Source organism: Euleptes europaea, chromosome 18, assembly GCF_029931775.1.
Source record: "Euleptes europaea isolate rEulEur1 chromosome 18, rEulEur1.hap1, whole genome shotgun sequence".
Lineage (NCBI taxonomy): Eukaryota > Metazoa > Chordata > Lepidosauria > Squamata > Sphaerodactylidae > Euleptes > Euleptes europaea.
Window position 1 is genome coordinate 40489642 of NC_079329.1, and position 15248 is coordinate 40504889.

General features: G+C 45.7%; 1 protein-coding gene across 1 annotated transcript in view; it reads right to left on the bottom strand.

The window, feature by feature from the left end:
• CNTNAP1 (contactin associated protein 1) overlaps positions 1-15248 on the bottom strand; it is a 64704-nt gene that overhangs the window by 15799 nt on the left and 33657 nt on the right. Inside the window, exons 9-10 of the mRNA XM_056864727.1 lie at positions 12851-13000; positions 6444-6615 (exon numbers count right to left, since the gene is read on the bottom strand). Coding sequence (XP_056720705.1) covers positions 6444-6615; positions 12851-13000 — 322 coding nt within the window. The remainder of the gene's footprint in view (positions 1-6443; positions 6616-12850; positions 13001-15248) is intronic.

The window sequence follows — 15248 nt, forward strand, 5'->3', positions numbered from 1 at the left end:
ATGGCTGATCTGACCACCTGGATCCACACCACATTAACATCGAGACTAGACTACTGTAAAGCACTGTACATTCTTCTCCCCACAAAATCAACTGTCCTCAACAAGGGCCAGGGCTTTCTCAGCCCTGGCCCCAGCCTGGTGGAATAGTCTTCCTAGTGACATCAGGGCCCTGCAGGACCTTAAGGAGTTCCCCAGGGCCTGTAAAACGGAAGAATTCCACCAGGCCTACAGCTGAGGGCAGTTTATCCATCATTGCTGGCCTCCCCATCCTTCCCCCCACTCTTAACATCTGTGGGGGGCTGACCTGTCTTTACGCAGTTACACTGTGGCATCTGAGTTGTTTTAAGGTCATCTGGTTTATGGTTTTAATATGAGTTTTTAAATTATTGTTCCAAAGTTCTTATGTATTTTAAAGGTTGTTACCTGCCCTGAGCCTGGCCTTGGTTGGGAATGAGGGCGGGCTATAAATTTGAATAATAAATAAATAAAATAAATAATCTGGGAAACTCCAGTTGGTGCAGAATGCTGTGACTCAGCTATTATCGGGAGCTAGATGGAGCATGAAGCCTGCTGGGCAGCCTTGGGCCAGTCACAGTTCTCTCAGGACTCTCTCAGCCCACGTGGAGGCAAGGAACAGCCAACCACCTCTGAACGTCTCTTGCCTGGAAAACCCTGCAGGGTTGCCATAGGTCCGCTGTGACTCGACAGCACACATACACAGATGGAGCACGCATATGACTCCCATGCTGCAGTCCCTCCACTGGCTGCCTATCAGTTACCGGGCTCAACTGAAGGCAATTGGCTATCACATACAGAGCCCTTCATGGCCTTTTGGACTTCCATATCAGCGAGGCCGTCTCTCTCTCTCCCCCTCTGCTCCACCACGACAGCTTCGCTCATTTGAGCAGAGTCTTCTGCAGGTGCCAACCTGCAAATGAGCAAAATCAACAACTGCCCGTACACATGGCCTTCTCCATTGCGGCCCCCACCTTGTGGAATGGCCAGCCTGACTCTCCTGGCTTTCTGAAAACTATACAAAACTGAATTATTCAAGAGGGCTTTTCTATGCAGGCAGGAGGGTTGCACTGTACAAAAAATATTCACAAAGTTACTTAGAATCAGAGTTGGAAGGGACCACCAAGGTCATCTAGTCCAACTCCCTGCACAATGCAGGAAACTCTCAACTACTTCCCCCCCACACACCCGTGACCCCTACTCCATGCCTAGAAGATGGCCAAGATGCCCTCCCTCCCATGAACTGTTTAAAAACCTCCAGGGAAGGAGCACTTACCACTTCTCGAGAAAGTCTGTTCCACTGAGGAACCGCTCTAAGTGTAAGAAAAGTCTTCCTATTGTCAAGACGGAAACTCTTTTGATTTAATTTCAACCCTTTGGTTCTGGTCCGACTTTCCGGGGAAACAGAAAACAACTCGGCACCATCCTCCATATGACAGCCCTTCAAGTACTTGAAGGTGGTTATCATATCCCCTCTCAGTCTTCTCTTCAGGCTAACCATACCCAGCTCCTTCAACCTTTCCTCATAGGACTTGGTCTCCAGACCCCTCACCATCTTTGTTGCCCTCCTCTGGACACGTTCTAGCTTGTCTACATCTTTCTTAAATTGCAGTGCCCAAAACTGAACACAATACTCTAGGTGAGGTCTAACCAGCACAGAGTAAAGCGATAGCATTACTTCGCGCAATCTGGACACAATACTTCTGTTGATACAGCCCAAGATAGCATTTGCCTTTTAAGCTACCGCATCACACTGCTGACTCATGTTCAGTGTTTGGTCTACTAAGACCCCAAGATACTTTTCGCACACACTACTGCTAAGTCAAGTCTCCCCCATCCTATAATTATGCATTTGGTTTTTCTTTAAATGCAGAATTTTACATTTATCTCTGTTTAAATGCATTTTATTGGTTTTAGCCCAATTTTCCAGCCCGTCAAGATCATCCTGTATCCTGGCTCTGTCTTCTACTGTATTTGCTACTCCTCCCAATTTAGTATCATCTGCAAATTTATTAAGCATTCTCTCTATTCCTTCATCCAAATCATATATTATAAAACAGATATAAAATGATGAGGGACTATGGTCTATATTACTGAATATAGCTTGCTATAAGTAGGATCCTACTATGTAACTCTGAAATCATTCAATGTGTCATGTTAACACTTATGCTTTGCTTCAGTTCTGATTTTAAATTTCTGGCTGGTTCTACAGCCCTTATCCTATTATATAGTTAACTGAATGTCCCATCCTGTTGATTGTGTTGACACACCCTGTATAATCTGCCTCCAGTCCCAGTGCAAAAGGTGGTCTATCAATAATGTAAATAAATAAGTGATGGTATTGGAATAACTGAGGCCTGGACAAGAGCTTTGCATGGATGGGAACAGTGAGGTGATGAACTGGGTTCATAAGAATCAGTCACAGAGTTTTATTTATTTTATTCACATTAAATGATGCAAAAATTATAGTAGGATCCTAGTTTCAACAAAGTATACACAGTAGTATAGACCACAAGTCTCAAATAATTTATCCTAATAGCTTTGTGAAACACTTAGTACAGTGTGACACTATTGCCTGCATAGAAGAGCCCTCTTTAATAATTCAATTTTGAATAGTTTGTGGAAAGCCAGGAGAGCAGGGAGCCTTCCTGAATTCAAAGCTGAGATTTAAAACAAAAGAACAACAACATAACCATAGGAGTACTTTTGGAATAAACGTTTCTATTATTGTTAAATTATTATGTAACATAGGAGTTCTTAACTATAGTTCTGTCTGATGCTATTTTGTGTGGAAATAAATTGCAATATTAATTGTATTTGAGGGTACATAATATAGTTCATACACATGTTTCAAAAAAGAAACTAAGGACTAGGCGACTTCTTCCCAACTGCCAAGGAGGAGGGCAAGTCAACCAAGGTCTAGCAGTCATTTTGGTGTTTCACACAGCTCTACAGTACCCAAGAGCCAGTAGGTACAAACATAAGTGGCTGCTCTTGAAGCCATCTGACATTGTCATATTGGATGACAATGGGAGTAAAGGAACTCTAAGGGAGGATAAAGCAATTGCTGAAAAACTAAATGAATTCTTCTCATCTGTCTTCACTGTTGAAGATACAGGGCAGATTCCTTCTCCTGAACCGAGATTTTGGAGAGCAGAAAATGAGGAACTGAGGCAAATAGTGGTAACAAGGCAGGAAGTCCTAGAACGTCTAGACAAACTGCAAACTAACAAGTCACAGGGACCAGATGGTATTCATTGTAGAGTTCTTCAAGAACTCAAATGGGAAATTGCTGAACTTCTAACAAAGATATGTAATATGTCCCTTCAATCAGCCTCTGTACCAGAGGACTGGAGAATGGCCAATGTAACACCCATTTATAAAAAAGGTACCAGGGGGGACCCAGGAAATTACAGGCCAGTTAGCTTAACGTCTGTTCCAGATAAATTGGTGGAAAGTATTATTAACTATAGAATTTTCAAGCATATAGAAGGGCAAGGTCTCCTGGGCCAACATGGCTTCTGTAAGGGTAGGTCTTGTCTCACTAACCTATTAGAGTTTTTTGAAAGCGTCAATAAGCATGTGGACAGGAATGAGCCTGTGGATATTGTGTATTTGGATTTCCAAAAAGCTTTTGACAAACTCCCCCACCAAAGACTGCTAAGCAAACTTCATAGTCATGGGATAAGAGGACAAGTCCTCTTATAAATTAAGAGCTGGCTGAAAAATAGGAAGCAGACAGTAGGAATCAATGGTCAGTTCTCACAATGGGGGGATGTGAGCAGTGGGGTGCCTCAGGGATCTGTGTTGCGACTGGTGCTTTTCAACCTGTTCATCAAGGACCTGGAGTTGGGGTTAAACAATGAAGTAGCCAAGTTTGCAGATGACACCAAATTATTTAGGGTGGTTAAAACAAAATCGGACTGTAAAGAGCTCCAGAAGGATCTCTGCATACTGGAAGAATGGGCATTAAAATGGCAAATGAGATTCAATGTGCGTAAGTGTAAAGCGATGCATATTGGGGCAAAAAATCCCAACTTCACATATACACTGATGGGATCTGTGCTGGCAGCGACAGACCAAGAAAGGGATCTTGGGGTGGTAGTGGATAGCTCAATGAAGATGTCAACCCAGTGTGCAGCTGCTGTAAAAAAGGCAAATTCCATGCTGGCAATCATTAGATGAGGAATTGAGAATAAAACTGCTGATATCATACTGCCCTTGTACAAATCTATGGTGAGACCACACTTGGAATACTGTGTACAGTTCTGGTCACCACACCTAAAAAAGGATATTACAGAGCTTCAGAAGGTGCAGAAAAGAGCAACCAAAATGATTAGGGGACTGGAGCAACTGTCCTATGGGGAGCGGTTAAGACGCTTAGGGCTGTTTAGCTTGGAAAGAAGGCGGCTGAGGGGAGACATGATGGAGGTCTATAAAAATATTCATGGTTTGGAGAGAGTGGATAGGGAGAGGTTTTTCTCCCTCTCCAATAATACTACCAGAAAATATTTTTGTTAGTCTTTAAGGTGCTGCTGGACTCTTGCCCTTCCCATAATACTAGAACACGGGGTCATCTGCTAAAGCTGGAGGGTGAAAGATTCAAAACAGATAAAAGGAAGTATTTTTAACATAATGCATAGTTAAATTGTGGAACTCCCTGCCCCAGGATGTGGTGATGGCAGCCAGCTTGGAGGGCTTTAAGAGGGGAGTGGACATATTCATGGAGGAGAGGGGTATTCATGGCTATTAGTTAGAATGGATACTAGTCATGCTGCATACCTATTCTCTCTAGTATCAGAGGAGCATGCCTATTATTTTGGGTGCGGTGGAACACAGGCAGGATAGTGCTGCTGCACTTGTCTTGTTAGTGGCTTCCTAGAGGCACCTGGTTGGCCACTGTGTGAACAGACTGCTGGACTTGATGGGCCTTGGTCTGATCCAGCAGGGCCTTTCTTATGTTCTTATGTTCTTAGGGGACCCTCGCCCCACTCGGGTGGACTGTCCTCCTCCCCTTCCTCATAAAGAAATAAGAAGCCATGTTATGCTTGACGCCAAGCTGCCCGACAAATGCCAGACCATAAGCACCCTTCACTTTGCACTAAGATGCACGGAGGCCCCCGCACATTCCTGGGCAAGGGAGATGGGCCCCAAGGGAAAAGGTCTGTCATTTTCCAGTATCCCAAGGGCAAATCTGTGACTTTGCCAAGATTGAAAGTAAGCACCATTTCACTCTCAACCGCCATTCAATACCTGCTGGACAAAGAAACCATCAAGCCTATTCCATAGCACTAGAAGGCCTTTGGTGGTTGATTTTTGTTTAATCCTGTATGGGTGCTAAATGGCATCAGTGTGCATGCTCACCCTGCATTACGAATCTGCAGCTGCAGATGTGGTCTTGGTCAAGACAGTTCTGCAGAGGGTTCTTTACCAGAAAGAATTCTCAAGCCAACTGGGAGCCCACGACTGAGCTATAGCCTGAAGGACAATGAATGCCCTCCTCCCGAGTCCGTAGGAGAAAAAGATAAATTTCTTACCATAACTCCCCACCTGATCTCAGGTGGGACTGGTTCATCTTTCTGAATGGCAGGCATAGGTGGAAATGGGAATGGGAATACCCCAAATTCATCCCCCCCCCATTACAGTTTTACTATTTTTTCCCTCTGTTTTTACCCTGGTGGCATTCCTGTTTTTTTTGGTGGGGATTGGTTGGTCCTGTTTGGAAGACTGGGGTGGCCTCCCACAGAGGAGTCGGTGATTGGCTGGCCTGACCTCCTGACGGGGAAGAAGAAGAGTTGGTTTTTATATGCCGACTTTCTCTATCAAGCCGGCTTACAAACACCTTCCCTTCCCCTCCCCACAACAGACACCCTGTGAGGTAGGTAGGGCTGAGACAGCTGTGACTGGCCCAAGGTCACCCAGCTGGCTTCAAGTGTAGGATTAGGGAAACAAATCCAGTTCATCAGATTAGCATCCACCACTCATGTGGAGGAGTGGGGAATCAAACCCAGTTCTCCAGATCAGAGTCCACCACTCCAACCACCGCTCTTAACCATGCTGGCTCTCCCAGCGAAAGAGAGCAGATGCCCTCCTGTGTCACAGGAAAACAGAAACATACTGTAAGAGAAGTCATTCTTTTCCTCTGTGTTTCCAAGGATACCACCTTTGAACCCAACATCTGGCTGTCCCACTGTGTCCCACTTTGCCTTCAGGGAGCACAGGATGGTGTTTCCGGCGTCTCTCATCAAGGCACCAACCAGACGGATACCACATAGCTCCAGAGAGGGCATCAGATCCTGCCTTGGGCTCCTATGACACTGTTACTGCAGATGGGGCCACTTGGGTAGCATCCTGGATTCTGACCCCCCTCCCCCAACAACTCCAGCTGCAACTTTGCCAAGCTAGAACAATGTTTCCAGCAAGCATACCTATCGGTGATGCCACACACGTTGAAGTACACCTCAAAGTACTTGCCAAGGCGATGCTGGCGAACCATGTCTAATTCAATGAGCTGCCCATCCACGTTGACCATCTGCATGCACCCGTGGAAGGCAGTCTGGTTGGAGAGGCAGCCGGTTCGCAGAGCTGGCTTGGGACAGCCTGGAACACACAAGAAGGCAACGGCCCAGCCAGTGTTTGAGCCAAAGGAGGAATGCAGTGCAGTGCTTACCACTCAGAAACAGATTCCAGGGTCAAGTCTGCCTATGGGCCATCCAGGTCATGACAAAATTATATTATCATTAATTACAGTTATTGCAAACAGTCTCTATATTTCCATGATTACATCTGAAATTTGCATCAGTAGGTTGTTTATTTTTATTTATTTACTTTGTAGTTTGCTTTCTTTCTGAGGCTCAAGGAGGATTACAGGATATAAAGCAGAGCAATCAGACAGCATAAGACTATGAACAATGCAATACCATTAGGATTACGGAATTAGAGAACAACAAGTGGGGATCTGTGAAACTTGCCGGGGGGGGGGGACTCTCATTCTCCCCCAACCACTTACCTTAAAGCCTGGAGCAGCCCCAGGTATCAGTTGTGGTGGTGGCAGCCGGGCCCAGGGTGGCCCCAGGTGTCTACCTCTGCTGTGGCCATCCCCAGAGCGGCCCCAGGCATCTGCCGCCACTGCGTTCAAACCTAGTTTGGCTCCCAGTGTCTGCTGCCACCACGGCCCGGCAGCTGATGCATTTCAACAGAAAAGAGCGTTGTCTGTGCATGCGCAGACAAGGCTTTATTAAAACCAGGGGAATTTAACCCCCCTTTTTTTTACTTTTCAGATTTTGAAGTTTCAAGAAATATCTGTTTGGGGTGAGTGTGCCCCCATCTGCAGATTTAAGTATCTGCAAATACATGGGAATTAAATATATAGATGTGAACTAGGGTTGCCAGCCTCCAGGTGGGTGGGGCATGGCAATGTCTCGGTATTTCAACTGCTCTTCATACTACAGAGACCAGTTCACCTGTAGGAAATGGCTTGCATTGGAGGATGGACTCTATGGCATTAGACCGTGCTGAGGTCCCTCCCCTCCCTAAATCCACAGGCAGGCTGTTCCACATGGTGGGAGCCACCACCAAGGACGTACATGAACAGGCAGCTGCAGATCTTACCCATTTGCAGGGTGGCACCTTTAGAAGGCTTGCTTGGATGAGCGAAGCTGTCACAGAGAAGCATAGTGGGAGAGGCAGTCCTGTAGTAGAGATGTGGAGTCCGGGGTGGGGGGGATGGAAAACTTTGGGTGGACAAAACTTTCCCCTCATTTTTTCCAAGGCCATTTTTCCATTTCTCCACAAGGAAAATTGGAAAATTTGGGGGAATACTGAAAAGAAACTCCTATGAAATACTATCTCTTTTACAATGAGTACAATGCTTCTTAAGGCAAGGTTTTTCACATTCAAAATGTATAGCATGAAAAGCAATTTGGGGTAGTGCTGAAAAAAATCCCATGAAATAGTTCCTTTTTGAGTGAAAAAGCCTTGTGTTACAAAGAATTTCATTAATTCCAAACATACACCATAAAAAAGTCTGAGAACTTCCTCAATTTTTTTTCAATGGAAAATTTAAGAAATGTTGGGGAGCACTGAAAATAACCTCTTATACTGTAGGCATAAACAATATTTTCAAGATGTTTTATTTAAGGGTAAATAATTGACCAACAATTAATATTTATAATGTGATTGATAATAATAAGTTTAGATTAAGTTTAGATTAAAGTGTTATACATTTATATGTGCTGAAGTGCATTTTATTAGTTTTAGCCCAGTTCTCCAGCCTGTCAAGATCATCTTGTATCCTGGGTCTGTCTTCTACTGTATTTTCTACCCCACCCAATTTAGTATCATCTGCAAATTTAATAAGCACCCCCTCTATTCCTTCAAATCATTTATAAAGATGTTGAACAACACAGGGCCCAGGACAGATCCCTGAGGGACTCCACTAGTCACTTCTCTCCAAGTGGATGAGGAACCATTAACAAGCACTCTTTGGGTGCGATCTGTCAACCAATTACAGATCCACCCAACAGTAATAGGATCTAAACCACATTTTACAAATTTGTCAACTAGAATACTATGTGGAACCTAATCAAAAGCATTACTGAAATCTAGATAAACTATGTCTACAGCATTCCCCTGATCTAGCAAGGTAGTAACTTTCTCAAAAAAGGAGATAAGATTAGTCTGACATGACTTGTTCTTGAGAAACCCGTGCTGGCTCTTAGTGATCAGATCCATCCTTTCTAAATGCTCAAGGACTGACTGTTTGATGATTTGTTCGAAAACCTTTCCCAGTATAGACATCAAGCTGATGGGTCGGTAGTTACTCGGATTCTCCTTTCCCCCCTTTTTGAAGATGGGGACAACATTTGCCCGCCTCCAATCTTCTGGCACCTCACCTGTTCTCCAAGACTTTCCAAAAATAATGGACAGAGGCTTCATTTTCTGTTGTTAAACAAGTATTCTGCACCAACTGCAGTTTCTGAGTTGTCTTTAAGGGCAGACCCATGTAAAGCCACCTTACCCAATGCCCGGGTGGAGTGGACCCCCCAGTGTCAAGCCGCCTTTGATAGTCTTAAACAGCTTTTTACATCCAAGCCTGTTTTGCAGCACCTTGACTGCAGTCAACCATTCATAGTGCATGTAGACGCTTCCGACGTAGCGATGGGGGGTGTACTCCTGCAGCGGGGGGAGAATGGCACCTGCATCCGTGCGCTTATTTTTCTAAAAAGTTAACTCAATCCGAACTCAATTGGGCCCTTTGGGAAAAGGAAGCCGCTGCAGTAAAGCATGCCCTGACAGTGTGGAGGCAATTTTTGGAAGGTTCCAAGGTGCCCTTTGAAGTATGGTCTGATCACAAAAACCTGGAGGCCCTAACGGGGGTTCGCAAGCTGTCCGCGAAGCACGTATGCTGGGCGGACTTCTTTGCCCAATTTCGATTCGTCCTAAAATATGTACCAGGGAAGCAAAACCTTCTGGCTGACGCTTTATCCAGACTTCCCCAATATCCCACCAGGGTTGATCGGCCCAAAGAGTCGCTTTTCACCCACTTTGGCCGTACAAACCCATTCTTGGACCCAATCCCTCCCGCCACCGCATTCGATGGAGGGGGAAGCCCCATGCCCTGCTGAGCCAGCAGCGCCGCCCTCCTCGCTTCCTCCTCCCCCAGAGCGACAGACAGCCAAGGTTCCCAAGGTGCGGGGCCTGAGCGCCCCGTTCCGTCGCTCCCTGCACCTGTGTCGGCTCCGTCCCCAGTCAAGCTGCCCACCGACTCCTCTCCGGAGGGTGTAGAAGGACTGTCTGATTCCTTTAAGGAGACTCTCCTTCGCAGTTATCAAGCGGAACTTTCCTCGCAGGCCCTTCCAGCTACTCTAATTGAACACGGGGGGTTTTGGTACCAAGATTCTAAATTGTATGTTCCGAAAGTGTTGCGGGGGGAAGTTTTGGGTTTGGTTCATGGCGCCAAGACTGCCGGACATTTTGGATTTCTCAAGACATTGCATTTGTTACGGAGACTGTTTTGGTGGACGGGCATGCGGTCAGATGTGGACTCCTTCATCCGCAGCTGCCCCATATGTGCAGCAGCCAAACAATCTCAGGGCAAGCTGCCCGGACTTTTACAACTGTTAGAGACTCCCTCGAAACCATGGGAAGTAATTGCAATGGATTTCATGACGAACCTACCCCCTAGTGGGGGAAAGACAGTTCTTTGGGTGATTACTGATTTGTTTTTGAAACAGGTGCATCTTGTACCCTGTGCAGGGTATACCTTCCGCCCCGAAATTGGCCCGCCTCTTTGTGTCACATGTCTTCCTTCTCCATTCCTTTCCGCGCAAAATAATCATGGACAGGGGTTCAAATTTCGTGGCCAAATTTTGGAAGGCTTTTCTCAGGTTAGTCGGGGTAGAACAAGGACTGTCTAGTGCCTTCCATCCCCAAACGGATGGTCAAACGGAACGGGTGAATGCGGTGTTGGAATGCTATTTATGTTGTTACGTTAATTATCATCAGGATGATTGGGTAGACCTATTGCCTTTTGCTGAATATGCTTATAATAATGCGGTTCACCAATCCACAGGGTTCAGCCTTTTCCAGGTTGTCCATGGTAAAGAGTTTGGCCCCGCTGGTCAAGGAAGAGGGGGGAGCGGATGTGGATGGACTCCAAAACGCTGAACTCCAAAACATTGGTGAGGCAGGACTTCCCTTTGCAGAAGCCATGCTAGTTTTCCTTTAGCAAGCTTTGCTTCTCTACATGCTTAACAGTTCTCTCTTAATCACATTTTCTACTAATTTACCTGGAACAGATTTTCTTTTTTTGTTCATTTTGATTGTTATTCCACCCTAAATCCCAGGCGAAGGTCGGGCTCAGGGCAGCTAACAACATAGTATTTGATACAATAAAATGCAATTGAGAGTCTATGGGTAAAAATAAAAGGAGTAAGAAATAATCATGCTATTATGGTGGGGGTCTGCTATCGACCACCAAACCAGGCAGAGGACTTGGATGAGACACTCCTAGACCAGATTACAAAGTTCTCAAAGAGACGGGGCACAGTGGTCATGGGAGACTTTGTGTGTGTAAAGTGCCACCAAGTCGCAGCCGACTTATAGCGACCCCTTTTTGGGGTTTTCATGGCAAGAGAGCAACAGAGGTGGTTTGCCAGTGCCTTCCTCTGCACAGCAACCCTGGTATTCCTTGGTGGTCTCCCATCCAAATACTAACCAGGGCTGACCCTGCTTAGCTTCTGAGATCTGACGAGATCAGGCTAGCCTGGGCCATCCAGGTCAAGGCTGGGAGATTTTAATTACCTGGATATCTGTTGGAAGTCCAACTCTGCTAGAAATGCAAGATCCAATAAATTCCTGACTTGTCTTGCTGACAACTTCATATTCCAGAAAGTGGACAGGGAAACAAGATCTGCTGTCTTAGACTTGATTCTCACCAACAGGGAAGAACTGATTGATGAGGTTAAAGCAGTAGGCACTCTGGGTAGTAATGACCATGTAACCTTGGAATTTACAATCTTGGGGAAAGGAAAAACTGTATGTAGTCAGACATATAGGTTGGACTTTAGGAGAGCAAATTTTACGAAACTTAAACTTATGATGGGTAGAATCCCATGGTCAGAAATACTTAAGGAGAAGGGAGTTCAAGAAGGGTGGGAGTTTCTTAAAAATAAAATACTGAAGGCGCAATCACAAACCATTCCTATGAGAAGGAAACATGGGAGGAGCCTAAAGAGGCCAGGGTGGCTCCATAAACAGCTTTTTAAAGATTTGAGAAATAAAAAAGACTCATTTAGGAAGTGGAAGGAGGGCCTTATAACCAAAGAGAAATATAAACAAATAACTAGTGCTTGTAGGGAGAGTGTTAGGAAAGCTAAAGCTCAGTATGAGCTTAGGCTAGCGAGAGATGCTAAACACAAAAAAAAAGGATTCTTTTCCTATGTACAGAGTAAGAACAAGATAAGCCCATTGCAGGGACCGGAAAGTGAAATTGTAGCAGGAGATGAAGAGAGGGCAGAACTTCTCAATTCCTACTTTCCCCCAGTCTTTTCTTGTGAGGGAAGCAGTGCTCAACATGGCATAAACAGAACACATGATGAGGGAAGGGATTTGCATCTTAGGATTGGCTTTGGGGTAGTGCACAAATACTTACTTTCTTTAAACTAAACAAAGTCCTCAGGGCCAGATGAATTACATCCAAGGGTACTCAAAGAACTTGCAGATGTAATTTCTGATCCTCTGTCCATTATTTTTGAGAAGTCTTGGAGAACAGGTGCCAGAAGATTGGAGGCAGGCAAATGTCGTCCCCATCTTCAAGAAGGGGGGAAAGGAGGATCCGGGTAACTACGACGCAGGGCTTTGCCGCAGGGCTAGAGCTTACAGCTGTTAGCAATGCAAAACGATGAGTTTTCTGGGGGTATTAGGCTTTGGAGTGCATTGCATAAACACCAGCGCATGTCACACTGTACGGCAGTCTCCAGATTTTGGGGTTGTCCAAAGCAGAGCTGTTTAAATGTCTTCACATATCATCAAATTCTTTGTTACTGGATTGGAGGAAGACCCAGGAACTGCAAATATGGAAGTGGGAACCAACCAGTCTTGTTCGCTTCTCTTTATGCTGGAATCCATCCCCCATCTATGCTCTCGACCACCTCCCTGACTCCTTCCAGTATCCATCTTCAAAAAAACTCACGATGTCCTTCCTGGACCAAAGGGGCCTTCTGCTATTTCTGAACCACCTGTGGTCCACCCTTTAAATCCTCTCCACAATAATTCTCACCACCCAGCCCTCTCGCTCCATGGGCCACAATTGTCTCCACAGCACGACACTCACCTCCAAAGAAGTAGCGGTTCCCGGTGCGCAGCTGAATGTTTCGGTCAACACGGAAGCTGGCATCATTCTGTTCGTCAATGGTTATGACAGCTGAGGTTTCACGCACCTTCAAGGATACTGAATGCCAGAAGCCATCATTAAGACGATACCCTGGGGGGGGGAGGAGAAGAAATTCGGCACACTTGGGAAGATGGGTAATGACCATCTCCTCCCTCAAATCCCAACCCTCATCTTCATGCTACAGCCCAAAGTATAGATACACCACACCACAGTGAAACCCTTGCTCTATAAAGCCACTCAGGTAGATCCTACCCCTACCTGACCACTTCACTGACCAAAGTTTATTTATGTATTAAAATATAGATACCCCACCTTTCCTTTTGGCTCAAGTTCAAAGCCTTCCTCCAATGTAAAGAGGCTCCCTCCAACTTAAGTGGCTCTTCCGCTGGAGAAAAACTGCTTAGGCTGGAGGATGGCTGATTTCAGTGAAGCTTTTGACTGGGTCCCACATGATGTTCTGACAGGTAAGCTGGCGCACTACAGAATAGACTCTAGGATAGTTAGGTGGATAGGGAACTGGTTGGAGAACAGCACTCAAAGAGTAGCTGTCAACGGCATTTCATCTGAATGGAGGGAGGGGTCCAGTGGGGTGCAACAGGGTTCAGTTCTGAGCCCAGTACTTTTCAATATTTTTATACATGATCTGGATGAGGGTGTGGAGGGACTACTCATTCAATTTGCAGATGACACCAAATTGGGAGAAGGAGCAATCACACCAGAAGACAGAGGTAGAATACAACGAGATCTGAACACAATGGTGAAAAGTGGGCAGATGTGAACAAGATGCAATTCAACAAAGATAAGTGCAGAGTTCTATATCTGGGTTAACAGAAATGAAGGACATGCATACTGGATGGGGGATCAAGTGCCGAGTTCTACATCTGGGTAACAAAAATGAGTAGCACACGAACTGAGAGGGGGATACACTTCTTGGTAACATTGTGTATGAACAATATCTTGGGGTACGGGAGGACTGTAAGCTAAATATGAGCAGTCAGTGTGATGCAGCGGCAAAACAGTCTAACACAGTGTTGGGGTGTATCAACAGGCCGTAACATCCAAATCGCAAGATGTCATAGTCCTGCTGTATACCACATTGGTCAGGCCACACCTGGAGTAGTGTGTGTAGTTCTGGAGGCCTCACTTCAAAAAGGATGTGGACAGAATGGAGTGGGTGAAGATGAGAGAAATGAAGATGATCAGGGGCCTGGAGACCAAGCCCTACGAGGAAAGGCTGAGGGACTTGGGAATGTTCAGTCTGGAAAAGAGGAGGTTAAGGAGGGACATGATTATTCTTTTTAAGTATTTGGCTGCGACTTAGAGGAGGGTAGGGAGCTGTTCCTGTTGGCATCAGAGGATAAGACTTGCAATAATGGGTTTAAATTACAGGCAGAAAGGTACTGGCTGGACATTAAGAAAAATTTTTTACAGTAAGAGTTGTTCAACAGTGCATCAGCTACCTAGGGAGGTGGTGAGCTCCCCCTCACTGGCAGTCTTCAAGCAGCGGCTGGACAAACACTTGTCAAGAATGCTCTAGGCTGACCTAGAACAGGGGGGTGGACCAGATGGGCTATATGGCCCCTTCAAACTCTATGATTCTATAAGACTCTTTGGAGGATGACTAGATCTACCACACTCTTTTAAAGTCACTCTAGCAGTGCATAATTCAAGGAGATGAGGTGCTGATCATACCTAGTTCTGTATTCCTTCATCCAGACTGCCTAGAACTGCTGTAGCAGTTCTGAGGCAGTACCTAGCTGCTGTGGTAGAAACAAGCTGAGAAGATGGGGATGTCGCTGTCAGGAAGGCTGAGGTCTTTGCACTTTGCACTTAGTGGACCCAGCATTGCCGCTGGGGAAGCAAGTTAATGCACCTGCAAAAAACACATTTTCTTCCATCTTCATCTAGCCCGGAAGTTGGCTCCCTTCCTTAACCCAGATGACTGGCCATGTGGAACCATGCCATGGGGGCCTCAAGGTTAGACTACTGTAGTGTGCTCTACATTGTTTTGCCAGCAAAGAGAACCCGGAAACTCCAGCTGATACAGAATGCAGCAGCTCCATTACTATCAGGAGCTAGGCTCCTGATAGATATCACACCTATTCTGCAGTTGCTCCACAGGTTACCAATTCGCTTCCAGGTACAATTCAAGGTGCTGGTTATTATCTACAGAGCCCTTCATAGCCTAGACTCCACGTCTACAGACTCCCCTCTCTCAATATGCTACACTGTGATAGCGTCACTCGTCGGAGCAAGGACTTCTGCATGAGCCACTCTGCAAATGGGCACAATAGGCAGTTGCCCCCTGACCAAGGGTTTTCTGTTGGCAGCCCCCACT